The sequence below is a fragment of the Sinocyclocheilus rhinocerous genome, unplaced genomic scaffold (assembly GCF_001515625.1).
Source record: "Sinocyclocheilus rhinocerous isolate Xijiao unplaced genomic scaffold, SAMN03320098_v1.1 scaffold2943, whole genome shotgun sequence".
Classification (NCBI taxonomy): domain Eukaryota; kingdom Metazoa; phylum Chordata; class Actinopteri; order Cypriniformes; family Cyprinidae; genus Sinocyclocheilus; species Sinocyclocheilus rhinocerous.
The window spans coordinates 20089-39383 of NW_015646370.1; the positions used below are offsets into that span (position 1 = coordinate 20089).

General features: G+C 35.6%; 1 protein-coding gene across 1 annotated transcript; it reads left to right on the forward strand.

Annotated features, from left to right (window-relative positions):
- Window positions 1–9172: 9172 nt before the first annotated feature.
- Window positions 9173–17158, forward strand: LOC107707675 (opsin-5-like). The gene is made up of 7 exons (XM_016511762.1): window positions 9173–9262; window positions 11833–11920; window positions 12676–12838; window positions 13433–13560; window positions 15048–15186; window positions 15275–15470; window positions 16649–17158. Exons 2-7 carry the CDS (start codon window positions 11833–11835, stop codon window positions 17147–17149), a joined length of 1215 nt encoding a protein of 404 aa, XP_016367248.1. The 5' UTR covers window positions 9173–9262; the 3' UTR covers window positions 17150–17158.
- The last annotated feature ends 2137 nt before the right edge of the window (window positions 17159–19295 follow it).

Genomic DNA, 19295 nt, shown 5'->3' on the forward strand with positions numbered 1-19295 from the left:
TCAAGCGTCCCGGATTTTCTTTTTTAATATCCTAACGTCGACATTTCTTCTGAATAAACCTTGTGTTTTGTTGTTTGAGAATGTGGCGTTTCCAGCAAACAGCCACAAAGCACAAACATCAGATTTGCAAACGTCACCGTTCAGCTTTGCGACTGGGCGTGTCGTTTACGGCACTGTTGGGCTAAGACTGCTGGGAAATGTAGTTTTTTCCCCCATGAACGCGAAGGCAAGTCGTGTTTTTAAACAGCTGCTTTCACCTGATTACTATTAGTGTTTATTTTTATGCTACCAGCAGTATGGTTTTTAATACTAGAAATACAATAGTGATTGGTAGCTACAAGTTGATACAAATGGGCTAATTGTTATTTTACTGCTAGTCACTATTCCATTAGTGACAAATAATTTTTCCATTGTTTCTGTGTGACGTTTACCAGTGTTGGGTGAATTTTTGTGAGTGAAATTCAGTCATTAATCCAATGAGATCAGGAATTTCGTGGAAGACCTGAAGATTTTCCCACGCAGATTTCACAATATAGCCTATTCAAGGTCACGCGGATTGAAAGTGACTTCTGTGGTGACAAATTATTATTTTTACATTTTAATTTACTAGTACGATAGCACAATATTACCATGCAGGTCTATTCTTTAGTTACCAGTAACTATTCAACTATTCCTAATAGCCACTTGCTTCTAAAAACAGAAACTGATTCCAGTGATTAAAATAGCAATGTAGGCCTAATCATTTAACAATGCTAGTAGCAAAGAAAAAAAAAACACTAATATCGAATGAACAAGTACTAGTAATTAAACGAATATTATGGAGTAAATATTAGTCTCTAGTCTAATTCGTCAAAATAATTAGTTACTACTGAAATTGAAAAAGATACTAATCACTATTGGATAACGTAACTGAAAAATAAAAATAAATATTAGTTTTAAGCAATAAATGTCAAATACCTGTCAAATGACACGACAAAGCAAATGCATTGTCTATTTAATCCACTAGATGGCGGACAAAAGTCATCTCACACTGGCTTCTTTGAGCCTTTGTTTTACTGTCCAAGGATCGTTTGGACCTAAAACCTAAATGCTTACACTAATGCAGTTAGGGATTTTTTGGATATTTCCCAAACCTAAACCTAACAGAAATCTTAATTTGGATTTTAATATAATTATTTAGTATCATAAAGCCATTTTCAGACCACAGACTGCTGGGCTGGCCATAAAGTTGAAAAAAAAAAAAAAAGTTAGAAATGGTAGAAATTCAAATCAATTAAGTTTAAGCTATAGCACTAAAATTAATAAACCTGAAATAAAAAGCTAAATAGACATAATTTACTAAAATATTTAATCAATTATTACAATTTAAACAGAATTTAAATTAAAACAGAAAATATAAAAATAAAAGTTAATAAAAATATAAATACGATAATTGTATAAATAATTCTTAACACTGAGCTGATCTTAAAATCAATCTATTTTTCATACTGTATATTATAATGCTGTGACTAAATTAACTCATTTTAATATCGGACAACATCATTCAAGATGAGATCATTTGGACCCCACAATGTATTTAAAACCCAAACACACACAAGTCAGTGATATTTTCTATTTCCTAAACCTAACCCTAGCAGAATCCTTAATTTAGATTTTCATTACATCATTATTTAGTATGTTCATAAAGCCATTTTCCTTATGAAGACCACTGGCTGCTGCCCAACTCCCATACACACACACACACACTGAATACTAAGCAGGACCTTTCTGCAAATTCAATGTCACATTTATATGAAAAGGAAGGTTGTGACCCTCTAACAGCACTCTTTAATTTTGGTATCACTTTATTTCGATAGTCCACTTTAGACATTCTATTAACAGTAAGTAACTTTGCAACTACATGTCAACTAGCAGTTAGTAGAGTATTAGTAGACTGTCTGCTTAATATCTTCTAACACTTTCTTTGTCAACTTATTCTACTAACCCTAAACCTACCCTAACAGTCTACTCTGAGAGTTAGTAGACATGTAGATGCAAATTAATGAGAATTAGTTGACATGTAGTTGACATGTAGTTACAAAGTTACTTATAGTTAGTAGAATGTCTAAAGTGGATTATCGAAATAAAGTGTAACCTTAATTTTTATTGCATTATGAAGGAGCTCTGTCTCCTGTCTCACTTGCCTCCAGTGCCACATTTAGCCAGCACACCCAAGCATGACGAATCAACACCTGGTGAAAACACTTGGTTAGGAGACACAAATGCATGTCGTGCATTTCAATGTGAGAGAAGGACTCAAGGAGAAAAGAAAAAGAAAGATAATGAGGAGGGCAGAGATCATTGTCACTGAAAATTGCTGTCTGTCCTAGACTTTGAATATACACTCACATGCAAACGCAAACACATGCGGAAACACTCACACTATCTATCCACTCCAAGTCTGTCAGTCCCAGATTACACGGCATCTTTTCATCTTTCATTCAGCATTCATCACACTACTCATCTGTTGTCCGTATCACTCGTTAGCTGCTGTCAGTCTGCTGCTCTTTGCTCCATCTTCTTTAACCATTTCTGTCAAAAACTCTGTGGTACTCCACAGAAAAAATGTTACAATTTGAGTGAACTACCCCTTTAATGTCTTCTTATAGCATGAAATGGAATCTTCATCACTGATAACATGTGATGTGCACTTGATCAGAAAGGTGCTGTGGGCTTGTGTAATTTTTTTGTTTTTTTTCCAGGCCTTTTGATGCCGCTAGACCAGACAAGACCAGGCATTCCCAATTAAAGCCTCTGGTCTGCTGCCATACTTATTCACAGTCACTGTTCATGGAATGTGATCATCAATTACAGAGACTGTGAGAAAGAGAGAGTGGACATAACCTCGGAATTGAAACTGCTGAACAGCAAAAAGCACGGTTCCAGTGTGATCAAAGCAAAATCAAGATACCCGGATGAGATTTATCACTAAATTAAATTGATACACAAGATGTTTGATAAATTAACAAACAATGAATGCAAGCACTTCTGCTTTATAGCAGCACAGTATGTGTCTGTCTGCTACAAGTTCACTAAAATTAAGATGACTTTCACTGTCTCCAACTGTCATGTCTCCCATCTGGACTTTTATGTTTAGTTTACATTTTGCCCTGTTTTGTTCCTGTTTCCTTTTTCTAGATTTGTAGTTCTTTTGGTTCCCATTGTTTCTCCCTGATGATTCACACCTGTGTCTATTTAGTCTTGTTATTCCCTGTGTATTTAAGCACTTGTGTCTGTCTGTGTTTATTGCCAGGTTTTGTCCTGCCTAGGCTGTTATGTTGGTGTGCTTACTTGTTTTATTTATTAGTTCCTGGAGTTCCCTATAGTGTCTGTTACTTTGTTTATCAGTTCTTTAATGTCTTAAATAAACCTTATTTGTGTTTGGATCCAACTGTTCGTCGTCTTTGAGTTCGAGCAGCGCTACACTGACATTCTTGTATAATTGTCGCATGTTGGAACTTTTAAATTGGTCATTAAACAGCCTTCTGCTTATTCAACATGGCAAAAATAATGAATAATGAATGTATGAATATATCCACGCAAAACAAATGATCACCAATATGTTTGAAAGTAAAACAGTAGATTTAAGCCCTATAGGGCTCATCAATATGTTCTAATTATAAAATAATTTTTAATAATTCTTATTCTTAATCTTTAGTCTGTCATTGTTAAATGTTAAGTTTTATATTACTTTATTTTATTTATTTATTTTTATTGTTGTTAAATTTGTCAATTGCCACTTTCTTGGTTTACTCTGCACTGCACATTTTTATTTTACTCCAGTTTTATTTATTTTTCATTTTGCACTAATATATTGTTTATGCATCTTTGATGTATTTATAATATATAATTAATTATAATATAATTACATCTCATATGCACACAGTACAGTACAGTACAAATATACAGGCAGGGCAAGAAATCACACTAAAACTGATAAAAATCCCCCTCATATGATTGTAAAGCACTTTGGCGTGTACAATGAAATCGCTATATAAATGAATCATTCATTCATAAAAATGAGATTGAAAGCAGAACAGAGAGACAGGGAAAGGGGGAAAGAAAGAGAAACAAAAAGAAAATGAAAGAAGACAGACATAGAAGTTCTTCTTTTGTTAAAAGTCAAACAAAAAATGCAGAGATGAGAGTGAGCTTTAATGAGGAGCTCACACACACATCTTGTTATTTTGTTTTCATGGTTCATTTATTATTCTCTGTCTGTTTATTGCATCAATGAGGTATTGGAAAGAACCTAAAGCACACAACGTTTTTGATCTCAGGTTCATTAGAGGGTTTTCTGAACATGTCTTTCGTCATCTTTTAGATGACACAACTAGATGCAGATGATACTGACTCATCTGTCCTCTGTGTAGATGACAAATCATATTTTACCTGTTTGATATATATGTATAGTATCTTCAATAATAATACTAGCCCAATTAATTTTATGGATGTATAAGCAGGAATTATTACAAATAAAAGTATGATGAAAGTATGATGAAAAACTTTTCTTGCATGGCCAGTGAAGTAGGCTAAAAAAAATGAGAGAGAGATCAGGAAAAACAAACCCCCTGATTTCATTTTTTAATTCCCTGATTTCTTTCAAAACTGTCAAAGCATTACTCAACAAAACCATGTCATCAGAAAAAGCCCACAGTCAAAAGCACTTGGATCATTCTGCGTTTGTTCTTTTGAGACAGTCGTGGTGATAGCAGCAGGCAATCAAGACCAGCTCTCTGTAAAAACCACATCAGACGGCAACGGTTTCTACTTCCATTCAGCAGAGAAACTCTTGTCAATAAAAACCATCTTGACACTTTTAGAGAACAAATTATTCAGGGACACAAAGAAAATCATTTCAAGATATAAAATGCAACTGAAGTTCTGCCAAAGTATCTGGTCAAAACATTATCAAAGCATTTTGAGATTTTAGAACATTGCAAATGTTCCTAAATGTTCCTGAAGTGTAGCACTTGAATTATGGGAAACAATTAAATAAATGTATGAAATAGAAATTTTAACATGAAAAGTACTATAATTCAATATATTATATTATATTTACTAACAGGGAAAATTCAGATAGGAGAAGGTCTAACCATGAGCTAGCTCCATCTTCTGGCTCTTCATGGTTAATTTTAGGAAACAGTTCCAGATCAATTCTCATTTCAAAATGCTAATGCAGTTCTTGTTTCAGAATTCCATTCCATTATGTCAATTTTTTTTAACCTGGATTAAGTTCAGATCAGTACTGGAGTATTGAACGTCTGCTATTTTAAAGCCTGTGGATCTGATGATCTCTTGGATGTGCCCGGCACAGGTTCTAGATGAAATTAATAGATGAGGTAGATTGCATCAGAGTACTTGAGAAATGTGGGCAACATTTTTTTTCTGTGTAAACAACATCCATCTTGTCTCTGTGGCATAATGGCTGTGCTGACCAGCTGGCCTAACAAGTTGCCAAAAAGCACATTTTTCATTTATTCATTTAGACTACTTATTTCTGGATTTCAGTTGAGGAGATTGCTGTTCTGTTCTTTCGGAGCAGATGATGGACCACCATACTGTAACAGAAACCCTACATTAATTTTCCTCTAAATGTTCCTCCAACAGCTGCAGTGGAACGTGACACAAAATTGTACATCAGGAAGATATGCATGTATGTCAAAGCCTAACAATGAATCGTCTCCCCCTGTGCGTGACATAAGTGAGAATACAGTTGTATTGTTAGCTTCTACATGAGGTGGTTGATAATTAGTGAAAACAAATCATGTTGTTTCCTTTCTTCTGAAAACAAAAGACAATTTTCAGGATGACTTAACTAATCTAGACTCAGAATTGCATCTAATACAGGCCAAAGTATGGACTATAATGTCAGTAAAATAGAAATATATAATTCAATATATTTTATTATAATAAATTATATATATTAGAATTTTTATAATTACATTTTACTTTTTATAATTTTGCTTTATAATTTTATATACTTTACTTTTATATACTGCTTTAGCAATTTTGTGTCAGATGCAACTAGTGCTGATGAACAGGAAAACATTGGCTAACATTCACAAAATTAAAGTTAAACCTCCTCCTATAAAACTATATAATATTTTAGGGAAAACAACTGCACAAATAAATTAATGTTCACCTTTTATTTGTATTTAGCCTTCATACAAACCAGAAATGTGAAATCACAACAAATCAAAATATCGGAAATGTGTTTAAAAATCATATAACTGTTATTGAAAAAAATTATATTGCCATATATACTGATATAAAATTATTGTCCAGCCCTAGTTACTAGCCATATTGCAACGAACGATCTAGTCCAGCCTATGCCTGATGGAGCAGTGTGTTTTTATTTGGGGGCTGTTACGTCGTTTGGGCTGCCTTGTTGAGTGCAGTGGCACTGAGAACATTATATTTCACACACTTTATTTTATTTTATTTTCCAAATGTAATAGGATTAGTCCAACGAATCGTTCGGTTTGTAATGCGTAGGCTACCGAACCGAAACCCTCATACCGAACGGTTCAATACGTGTATCGTTACACCCCTAATATATATATATATATTAGGGATGCACCGAAATGAAAATTCTTGGCCGAAACCGAAAACCGAAAAAGAGGAAACCAAGGCCGAAAACCGAAACACCGAAAGAAATTATGCCAATTATTAGTACCATTGCATTTAATATATATATATAGAGTCTATATGTCTGCATGGGATCATGTGTGTCTTTCAAAACTATGTGCTGCTGTGTCAGATGCACAAACTTTGCTCTTTCACCCTAAAGCTTGCCATATCATCTCATCTTCCAGCCCTCCCTCCCTCAATCCATCTGCCCATCCTTGCTTCTCCCTGTTATTCACGGCTTCATGCAGTCATTCTGGTTACCCTGGAGTTACAGTAGGCTACCTTATTTTCACCTACTGACTTTGAGAAGAAATTTAAACAGTGCAATAGCAGGAAACCAGGAACGCGCACACACATATGCTGCGACCAGTCTTAGTTTGCAAAAGAAACACATTGCTTTTACATGAACTGTGGCTAAAATATTACGTCACTGGTTTGATATTGCTTTTATACAACAGTTCCATAAGCAAAAACATTTGGTAACTTACATTTTAGATGCAGAATTGACAGTTACTTGGTCTATTTGTGTTCTGCCAAGAAACTGCGGAAGCTGTTTCTGAATGAATCAGTCGAGTGAATGATTCAGTGACTCACTCATGGCAGTGATTTGTTCTTTCCTAAATGAATTAGTGTGTTTGAACGGTTTGAACGGTTCGCGTTGGTTGAGTAAATGAGTCAATGTCCTACTCAAACGTTCATTTGTTGCCACCTGCTGGTCTATAAATGTAACCTGCAAAATAAGTTGTATATTTTTTGAATACTTTGTAAATTCCTCTCCCCTTGTCTGTCTGGGACACGCAAACATGCAAACAGTCTCATGCTGTAAGCACTCTTGGAACAGCCAATCAGATTAGAGAAATGGAGGTGCCTGTTGAATAATGTTAAATATCTTACTTTGCTTGTTAGACCTGTGGATGTAGGAGATCATTCTGGTTGATTAGACATTCAGATGTTTACTTCACTGTAACTCTTTAATAGTGTTTTGATTAAATTAATTAGTGGAATGATCTGAAACTAGTGACAGGGATTAGATTTGGAAAAAAAAATACAGATATGTTTTGATAGTGTTCGTTGAGATATCCTTGGCTCATTCCAGGCCTAATCCTGAAAGTTTTGCTCATCTGTATGCATGTTTATGAAGGATTATGAAGTTATGATATAATATGCATAATTTCCCAGTACAAAATCTCCCTATCTAAAGCACCTCATCGTAGGTTGCTGTTTCTTGCTGTAATCTCCACCGCAGTTCAGATTCTATTAAAAATGCATGGGATGCATTGAGACGGATTGCTTTGAAGCATGTCTTGGATGTCGGATCAAAAGAACCCTGGAACACTTTTTGGATTGTCTTGATGAACAATGTTTTTTTCCGGAAGCTAATCGCATCACGGAAGATTTTGCAAGCAGCAGGGTGTGTGCCTGTCTGGTGGTTGAAATACATAGTGAAATATGGTGAGCAAATTAAATGAGTTGTTGTATTCAAAGCTTATATTCAACTTTTTGAGTTTTTTTTTGTTTTTGTTTTTACAACTGAGCAAAAATCAGTCTGAAAATGTATACGAGCTGTCAAACATATGATTCAAAGAACTGAAAAGAAAAGTGACAAAATTCAACTTTACACTTTGTTTTCTTGTTGTTTAGCAGGAGGTTGATCCAGAGGATTTCTGGAAAGCTATGACATCATGGCCTGTGGCCAGAAGAAAATGCCATCACAGATGTTCTTCTTTAAAAGCAAGCGAAAGGTTGGCACCAATAGCCTTGTGGGCAGCTCACCAACATGAAGCGCCGTTGCTCTACTTGTGTCCCAAGTTCAAATCCCGGCTTGAGGACCTTTCCCAATCCCACTCCCTCTCTTCCACTTCATTTCCTGTTTCATCTACACTGTCCTATAACAATAATGGCAACAAAAAAAAAGCCAAAAATTAATCTTTAAAAAAAGCAAGAGAAAGAAGAGACAATTAGTGAATGATTGGATCAAAAGACATTATCATACAAACCAATCTCACTTTAATAGCATGAGGAGGAGGAAAAAAATGTGAGAAAAATGTGTCTTTGAGGAAATGTGAGGAAAATGTGTCTGTTTCAGTGAAGTACCAAAAAAATCAGACAGCTAGAGACAGAGAGAGAAAGTGTCTAGCCATAAAATGGGAGTGGGGAGAAGGGTCAAAAACAAGGGGACAGGGAAAATACACAAAAAGAGCAAAGCGAGAGAGAGAGAGAAGGAGAGGGATGGGGAGAAAAAGCGAGAGGACCAGTAGCAGAGAGTGTGTGCTTTCTAAGCAACATCAGACGTCTGTACTGTGGCTTTCTGACTCTGAGTCTGTTTGGATTATATCAGTCCTTCACATCAAGAATCAGTTGTAGAGTTGCTCACTGTCAAAGCGGACTGACCACCATTCGCCTGCTCATCCTCCGGCACCAAACACCAGAGCTTAGGCTCTCTTAATTTGAGGATATTCCTCTTTTATGTCTTTCAGTGTCTCTCTGTCATGATCTGTCCTTCATTCTGTTTGTGTGTGTGAGTTTTGCCATACTTTGGATTCTACCTGGACTCCATGTGGGTAGTCAAGCACACACTCTCCCCTGGAAGGTAAGCTCTGTCTGGGGTTTATGATTGAGTGGAAATATAGGATTGCCTAAACTAGGCATCGCCGCACTGGGCACACTGTTATGCTGTGGCAAGTATTTAGGGGTGACTGTTATGTATGAGCTTTTTGAAAGGAATATTTGATGGTTTTGTGATAAATGTGTTTCTGAATCCAAATATCTTATTGAATGTAAATATATTTTATTGCTGGTTTTTATGTTGTTTGCCCTTGACAGAAAAAAAAAACATGTATTTCACCTTTGCTGTACATTAGTAAGGCTTAGTTTGAGGTATTCTTTGAATTAAACTGGTTTCTGTTAATGCTGAGGTTTTGATAATGGAAACACCTTTTTTTTTATTTTAACACATAGTCAAAGCATAACTGGTCTAAGGAGGCTGTGAATCAGTCTACCAGATAAACTGGCATGTTGATACCTTGCTGAAAAATCATGTTACAAATACACTTAACATGCTTGATTGCATATGGTCATATCATTATAAACATATACAATTTTTCATATTTAATATTGTTTATAAATAAAAAATAACATTATTAATAATATTTTATAATTATATTATAAAATAATTTTAATAATACTATTTTTGAAAAAATAAAATAAGAAAATAATTATATTCTGTAGTATCCCAATCTATTGCGGCACATATTGTTGGCTCCTTTATGATAAATTCAAAAACTGCTTTTATTTTTCATCGTTTGTACATTACATTGAATGTACTGTATAAATGTAATGTAAATGTAGACCAACCAGAGGAAATGTGTCTTTCAAAGGCACAAAATTTAAGAGAGAATATATATACTCCCTCAGAAAAAAAGTTCAAAAACTGTCAGAGGGACGGTACTTTTACAAAAGGTGCATAAGTACCATTTAGATACGTATGTGCATCCTTCAGGGGCAAATAAGGTACAAAAGTGTGCTTTTTAAAAAGGTACCACCCAGTGACAGCTTTTGTACTTTTTTTTCTGAGAGTGTAGAAGTGTGCTTTGTCTTTTTATGGAGAAAACCACATCACCACATTTGTGTGGTAGTGGTCAGTGTTGCAAAACTAAAAGCTCTGAAAGTGTGAGGATATGGGATGAATGAAGGGAAAAGAAATTGATCAAAAACACAAGCTACGTATTTTATTATATTGTTGTTCTTATTAAGAGAAGTGACCCTGCTTATGAGTATACCATCATCTAAAAAAAATTATGTTGCTCTTTTCAACTCAAAAAAGGATAGGAAATGTCAAGAGAGGTTAAGCGAAGAGAGGTGGGGAGCATTAACAATTACCAAGAAAATGTTGGCAATTGTAGCAGTCTGGCTTTGAGTTAATAAATGACATGGCAGCAGGAGATGTTGTGCATTTTTACAGAAATGGAATCTAGGAGTGTGTTTAGGGTTTAAAGGCAGTCGGCAGGGTTAATTCAAAATAAGCTGTCTGCTTTAATACATCAAGGACCCTGGCCAGCGAGAAAGAAAATGTATACGGTAAAAATGATGAGGCAAAAATGGTTGAAAGCAAAATCTAGCTGGGCTTTTAGTCTAGAGGCTTTCCTAGGTCAAATGAATCCAAACCAAAATGGCCTGTTGACTGGGGCTTTGCACCAGAGAAATGAATGAAAACAGATTAGGGAGAAAATTAGGTTGATGCTTATTTAAAACATGTTCTTCTCACTCTTAAAAGGTTCTTCATTGGCATCTTTGGTTCCATGAAGAACCTTTAACATCCATAAAATCATTCCATTGCACAAAAGGTTCTTTACTGAAATACTGAACACTGAATTTTTTTAAACATTAAAAATAACAGCAACCGCTACTATATTATGATTATATTAGCCACAAAGAATTAGTGGATTACAACCAAATAATAATTTAGTTTATAATAGTATAAAGTAGTTGTACAAAGTAGTACAATTATCATGTGTCACACATAGTGTGATGGTATAAAAGACACCCACTAAAAGATAATAAAAATCAATTGTTCATAGAGCCCAAATCAAGAAGTTTACTAGCCCGGTCTGTCTCACAGACCATGCACAGTATGAATGAACACACAGCTGACCTGTCAAACTGTTCAACCAGAACCAAATAATTGGCTGATTAATACTGGCAATTTGCCCGCTACAGTGAAAGGTCTAAATTCAGCCAAATGTTAATTGATTGAAGTGTTGAACACTTGACAGATCTGTCAGAATTAGAAGAGCGACAAGTATATCAAGAAGAGACTGAGAGAGAGGAGGAAACAGAAAAATTCATCGCAAGCACCTCATCAAATTGAGGTGTCATTTTTTCAACTTTTCCAGGAAAAACATGAATTAGAATGTGAGACATCTCAGAGGAACTTTTAGTAGCATACTCTTTAAGAAGTTTGTAACTCAGACCTATTCAAAGCTTGAGTAGAACAATGAAAACATTTTTGCTAAAGACATGGACATTCTGGTATATAATATCTGATGATATTATAAAAAGTGATACAAGTTCACAATCTAAAGCCAATGCATCTGAGAACAGTCAGAGATGCATTTGTTCTGTTTGAAACTGTATCTGACACATTCTATTTCTTCCCCACAGATGGGCAATGTGTCAAAAACTGCCCTGTTTGTATCCACAATCTCCAGACAGCATGACATCCTCATGGGATCACTTTATTCAGTGTTCTGTGAGTCCACAACCGCCGTAACATTCTGCTGTCTTCTATATCTTCAAATGTGGTTTATTCAGAGCAGGACAACACTCGACACCCCAATGACTTTGCATACCTTTATTCTTTATGAATAATTCAGAGGTGAAATGGTTCACCTGTAATTAACCTCCTTCTGCCGCTTACCCTGCCTGTGGTCAAATTGTCCTGCGGATGATCAAATTTATATTCTAAAATCTATTTTCCTGATATGGCCACAGATATAATTACTTTGGGAAAGAGAATGGGGTGACTTTTATGATTTTACAGGCAAGTGGTAAATACTCTGATAAAGTACAGATTTTTTTTCATTTCATTTTTAGGTGTAATTTAGGCTTTTTTTCCCTTGAGACCACTTGGTATGGATGTGTGCGATTGTTCTGGTCTGCTCACTATTAACGTTTCTTTAGAAGAAAGAACTTTAATTATGCCTCTGATGCAGCAGACAAATTGCATGGATTATTGAAGCTCATGGGTTGATCCAACTTCAGTCTGTTAAAAGAAATAAGGATCATTGTTATTCTAGACTACTTGAGACACCATACCTAGCAGGGTTTGCTTAGTATTTCCAAGCTCTAGGATCAAATGGTGTCTTTATGTGATAGGATTGTCAGCTATGGGATGGAGATGTCACACTGTCAGGGGCACATTTTCAATACAGCTTTACAAATTTAGTAGCTACTTTGATGAAATGGATAGATCTCGGAGTGGATAGATCTCGTTTTCTCACCCAGGTGTCTTGTCGCTCCTGGGGAATGGCATGCTGTTGTTTGTAGCCTACCGTAAGAGGTCATCTCTGAAGCCAGCAGAGTTTTTCGTCGTGAACTTGTCTGTGAGTGATCTAGGGATGACCCTGTCTCTGTTTCCTCTGGCCATCCCATCAGCTCTAGCACACAGGTGAGATCCTGTTTCACACTGTTCGTCACTCTAATAGACCAACAAAAAGAGAGAGAGAGAGAGAGACTTCACAATATTACAATTTATGTTTCTGTAAAATATCAGAAATTACATTTATAAAAGTGTTAATATATAAGTGCGCTCTACCCCTATTTCACATTGTAGGGTTGAAACATTTCATTCAAAAATAAAGGTTCAAAAGTGTTGCACTGTTATTCAGCACTTATGTTTTCAATGTGCATTTTATAATTGAGTGTTTTCTAGGTTTATTAATTATGTCTCAAAGTTCCATTTTTGATGTTTTTGATGCCAGATAAATGCTGTAATTACAGAATTAAAAAAATATATTTATACAAAAAGATATTGTTACCTTAATTAGTGTTAATGTAGTTAGCTAATCTTTGTTAGTAGCTTGTGGTATAGCTAGCTTAGCAAGCTACAATTTCAAAGCCTCTCCCTACAAATGCCTGATACTGATTGATGTATTTTTCAGTAAAGTATCATGGTTCTAAAGTAAAAAAGAAAGAAAGAAAAGAAAAGGGGTGTTTCAGAGTTCAGCAAAACAGTAAGATGATCTCTCTTTTTTCTCTGTAGGTGGTTGTTTGGGGAGGTAGCATGTCTGTGCTATGCTGTGTGCGGGGTTTTATTTGGCTTATGCAGCCTAACAAACCTGACTGCTTTGTCATCAGTATGCTGTCTCAAAGTCTGCGTCCCAAATTACGGTATGATGCTCTTTTGTCATCCTTTAACCAAACTATTATTTTACAAACCATTACAAAGTGTTACTGTTTACTATTTCCTATTTTAAATATAAGTATGGTATAATGATGAGTCTCTGTCTCTTAGTAAAACACCACCTGCCAAATAACATGAATAAACACTCATATTTTTGTTTTGTTGGCTTATGTGAGAAATATTTTACATATATATAACATTATAAGGAATTCTGAAGACAAAAAAAAAAAAACTTAAAGACATCCTAGATAAAGTTTTCCACTGGGGTTAAAATCAGTAAAAACAAATGTCTTTTTCTTTAATTTTATATCTTAAATTTGCTGTGTGCGGGGTTTTATTTGGCTTATGCAGCCTAACAAACCTGACTGCTTTGTCATCAGTATGCTGTCTCAAAGTCTGCGTCCCAAATTACGGTATGATGCTCTTTTGTCATCCTTTAACCAAACTATTATTTTACAAACCATTACAAAGTGTTACTGTTTACTATTTCCTATTTTAAATATAAGTATGGTATAATGATGAGTCTCTGTCTCTTAGTAAAACACCACCTGCCAAATAACATGAATAAACACTCATATTTTTGTTTTGTTGGCTTATGTGAGAAATATTTTACATATATATAACATTATAAGGAATTCTGAAGACAAAAAAAAAAAAACTTAAAGACATCCTAGATAAAGTTTTCCACTGGGGTTAAAATCAGTAAAAACAAATGTCTTTTTCTTTAATTTTATATCTTAAATTTGACTTCACTTTAAACAATGTTGCAACTCTGAATAAAATTACAGACCCACTTCTGAGTAACTCTATTTACTTGTCAAAGACAATTTTAGTTTGGTGAATGTTCATTTTGGTTCCTGCATCTAATTCCTAGATTACTAGGCCTTGACATGGTAAATATGCATTTCTAGGCTTCTTCTAGATTAAAATATTTACAATTAACATAGTCTAAAATGATACTGTTCTCTTGAATGTGAGTTTTTTGGGATCAAGTCTCATCTCATACAGTGGACTCAGGTCTGAGTGTTTTGGACTGCTAGCGCCGTGTTCTGAAAACTGTCACATTCAGTTCACTGTGAAATAAAAAGGCCCTCTGGCTTAAATACGCAAGAATCAGAGTTTAAAACAAATGGAAAGAGACACAAAAATAAAGAAAGATGAAAAAGATAAGAGAGGACACATGGAACAAAACAGAACATGTAGAGAAAATTAGACAAAATAGGAGAGACAGAGTGGCGAAAAATGAACCAAAGAAAGAGAGAAGCGCAGATAATGAGCACACATTTAAGGGGTTGCTGGAGCTTGAAACACCAGGTAATTTCTTCCTTCTGTCTCTGTGGGATATGAAATTAAAATAATTCCAACTGTTCAGACCTGTGTCAGGAGAATCATACAGGCAGACCAATTGGTCACCTTGACCAGTCAGATCATTTTTTCGTAAAAATATTTTTTCATGCAGTCCTTGTTTCCACAGGTAACAAATTCTCATCCAGGCATGCTTGTGTGATGGTGGTTGGAGTTTGGTGCTACGCCTCTGTCTTTGCTGTGGGACCTTTGGCCCGCTGGGGGAGTTTTGGACCAGAACCATACGGAACCGCCTGCTGCATAAACTGGTATGACCACAAACATTTTAGCATTAATATGTGAAATGTACGCAAACATATTCTGCAATCATGCTTTTTCCACATTCTATGTTCCAAGGTACACTCCATCCCATGATGCCCTTGCCATGTCTTACATCATCAGTCTCATCATCTTTTGTTATGTTGTTCCCTGTACCATCATCATCCTCTCTTACACCTTCATCCTGCTCACAGTGAGGGGGTCTCACCAAGCCATTCAACAGCACGTCTCTCCACAAACCAAAGTAGCCAACGCACACGCTCTTATTGTCAAGGTAAGTAAGCTTTATGGGTTCATTGTTGTTTTTAGTGTGTTTACAGTGACCTTTATATAGCAAAAGATCTGTTGCTTTTAATACAAATCAACCCCTGGGACATAAAAGTGTACAAAAACACATGTGGCATCCACACTATCACACTGTGCAAATATACCATATTTTATTGCCCTGTGGCGCAGACAGCACGAACGTGATGCTATTGCTGAGTATGTACTTAATGTCCCTTAAAACGTAATGTTGATTACCTATCCTCTGTCCTCTGGACAAGGGCTGGCTGTACCTTTGGCTGTCCCAGCCTTATTTTTCAAAACTGTGTCATGAAGTTCTGGTATACTGTACCCTTGTGTAACTGCTCTGTTGAATATGATGGTGCTGAATGTTGATTACTGAGGCACTCAAATATCCCCTCTAAACATATGTGTACATTGCATACATTTACAAACATTTGTAATCTGGGTCATCAACAGACACACATAATATAAGCAGTAATGCTGATAATAAAGGAATATAGCAGCTTGCATAGTACCCTACAGTTGAGAGCTTTGGGAGAATATTTTCGTGTTTTTTTTTTTCAGGATTATTCTTTCATAATAGAACATTTAAAGGATCAGCATTTTAAAAAAAAATAGAAATATTTTGTAACATAATAAATGTAACATAAATGTTCATGACATCAAATGTCTTTACTGCAAGAAAATGACTTTCTTACTTAGTATTTTCATCTTGTTTTCCATTACAAATATCTAAACAATCTTAAATCAAGGTGCATTTATTTGAGGAGGAGAAGTCGAAGTCATGTTTTTTTGGAAAATTAAAGCAAGAAAAAAAAATCTTGTTTTTTTTTGTCAATCTTGTTTTTCCCCTTGAATTTTTAAGTGTACACTCAGTTAATAATTTTTCATAAAACAAAACTTAATATCTTAAGTCATTTTGCTTCTCAAGTAAATGAATCTTGTTTAAAGAATGTTAAGATATTTGTACTGGAAAACAAGACAAAAATACTGAGTAAGAAAATCTATTTTAGCAGTGTCACTTTTGATCAATTTAATGCATTCTTCTTGAAGTAGTGTGTATGTGTGTGAGAATATGGGTTACAGAGGTCAAAATATGATCTTAAAAACAAATCATTTAATCTAATTGCATGACGACTAAGAGTATGTGGTGTTTTCTTTAAGCTGTCAGTGGCTGTGTGTATTGGCTTCCTTACGGCTTGGAGCCCGTATGCCATTGTTGCCATGTGGGCTGCGTTCAGTGCCAATGAGCAGGTCCCACCCACCGCCTTTGCGCTGGCAGCCATCCTGGCCAAATCTTCCACCATTTACAACCCCATGGTTTATCTTCTCTTCAAACCCAACTTTCGCAAATCACTGAGTAAGGATACTCAAACCATCCGCCACAGGATTTGTTTGAGCCATAGTAAAGCCAGTCCCACACCAGGAGTAAAGGACCGGCAGGTGCAGAACTTTCAGCAGTGCAACAATAAGGATGCCAGCACCTCCACACCCTTTTCCAGTGGACAGGCAGAGAGTTATGGGGCATGTCATGTCTATGCAGAAGCAGAGCCACGTCTTCAGCAAATAAGTCCCCAGAGAACTGCGCGTATTCTGGAGGGCAGCGTTCAGAGTGAAATTCCAGTGAGACAACTGACTGACAGAATGCAAAACAACCTCCTGTGAGAGATACTCAAGAAAGAAAGAATGCATAAAATGTAAGGAAGGAAAGGATAATGTAACTTGTAAAAATCACAGATGTCCTAAAATCACAGATGTCCTTAGATGCCCAAACACAAGGACAAAGAAAACTGAGGAGAAGGAATAAGAAAATCTCTCTGTTGTCTCTGGATTTGATACTTAGAACTTGCAGATTTCACCAATGTTTACGGAACCAAATCCACTTCTTTTAAAAATGTAGAAAGCATATTTCCTTAATGCCAGGGTTGGCAGTTCACACAGATCATCATGCTTTTTGATTGTTTTCTAACATGCATTAAATGCATAATGTATTCTGTGTCAACAGCCTTCAATTGTTTGAACAAGACTCAAAAACAACAAAATATGATATGTGATTTATTTGGTGAATGAATTTAAATAAATGATGTGGAATAAATACCAGTGAGATACTGATTTCGAAAAACAATTTAAGTTCAACCTCACCAACTGTGTTTCAGTTTCATACATGGTTTGCAATGAGATGAGCAAGGTCAGTTCACTTAATGAACAAAGACTGTCATCTGCTGGCTGAATAGGAGTATTACAACTGAAAAGATTAGGTGGGTTTATATTGCCAAAGCATTGATCAAATTACACATAGCCAGTATTATCAATGTCAGTGTAATAGTAACACAGACTAACAGTGTAATAGCAAAGCAAACTACAAACTTTGTATTGTTTGTTCCCAGCTAAATGGCGCCCACTCCCATTGCACATGGATTCATTAAAGGACAAAAGTACTTTGAATGGAAATGGCAGTAAAATGGCAGTGGTTGGTGAGGTTGATTGGATGCACACTGTAGCTTGCGAGTATGGTGTAATGAGCAAGTCTACCTATATGGGTCACTACACTCTCAAAAACAGAGAGAGGCAGGAAAAAGAGATCAGGAAATTCAGTGAAATAGCCTTGAGGCACCCCGTATTCAAAGAAAGCATACAGAAAGAAACAGGTTTTAATTTTAGATCAAACCTCTAACAGATCTGTTCATGAAAACTGACAGAAAAACAATCCAAATTCTGACTTAAACTACAGTTAGATGTTTGACTAGGTGATATGTTATGAAGAAAATAACTATTCATTTACCCAGGCTAAACTACTCCCTTCACTGGCATCTGTTAACTCTATTGTTCAATTAGCTCCCTCCTCAGGCCTTGACTGAGAGAGATGCAATTCAATAGATACAGTCACACTAGCGCTTTAAAGCAGTGCACTGTGCTCTATCCAACACTCAGTGAACCTTTGCTTGGAGGGATGTGAGAGTCGATATCTAAAATAGAGGCTTTTCAGGGCATTTCTTTTGTGTTGACGAGTTCTGGAAACTGTTCAAAATTCAACTACATTTTATCTGTAGGATTCAGTGGGGAGAATGAAAGTGAGTCCAGCTTTAATACACCACTAATAAGTCTCATGTGAATATATATAACAAAAATACTAATCAATTATTTAGGTGTAATCAGTTTTAACCCATTTAAGCCCACCGGCAACTATAGTTGCTGCAGTTTATAGTTGTCATTTTCCTTTTGTAAGTATTTTTCTAGATGTTATCCATGTTTTATTTCTCAATGACATGCAAGCAAACAACCAAATAAAGGATTTCAAGAAAAGAAAAAAAGGCATTCACTTCCTTCCTGTCACATGAGGCTGTCAAGTTCCTACCCCTACTTCCAGGAAGCATGGCGAAGGCAAACCCTCCTAAAGAAATTAAATGTTCATGTTACTAATAAGTATTTTTTGTTGACATATATATATCTACATAATGATGAAGGTCTCTAGAATCATCCAAACAAAACAAATATTTTTGTATTCTTAGTCAAAAGTCGCCGGTGGGCAATAGACTTGTAAGTACATATCATGGGGAAATGGGGTATACTGTGTTAATAGGTTAATAAATCAAGGTTATTGGTCTTGTTTAGTGCTTTTTGCTTTCATACTATCCCACCTAAAACATAACTTAACCCTTTAACTGACATCTCTACTGTACAGTAGACCTTAATTTGATAGGAATAAATCTGTCAAAAGGAGGAGATGAGAGAGCAATCTTTCCACAGCTCTACTACACTTCTGTGTCTGTTTTTTCCAGTTTTCAAGTGACAGCAGCAGTTTACAAACTTC

Bases quoted from the DNA above. Each gene is read 5' to 3' on its own strand.
- LOC107707675 (XM_016511762.1), top strand. From the start codon at position 11,833: ATGGGCAATGTGTCAAAAACTGCCCTGTTTGTATCCACAATCTCCAGA. The intron at 13,561-15,047 runs GTATGATGCTCT...TTGTTTCCACAG, and splicing joins AGTCTGCGTCCCAAATTACG to GTAACAAATTCTCATCCAGG. The intron at 15,187-15,274 runs GTATGACCACAA...CTATGTTCCAAG, and splicing joins ACCGCCTGCTGCATAAACTG to GTACACTCCATCCCATGATG.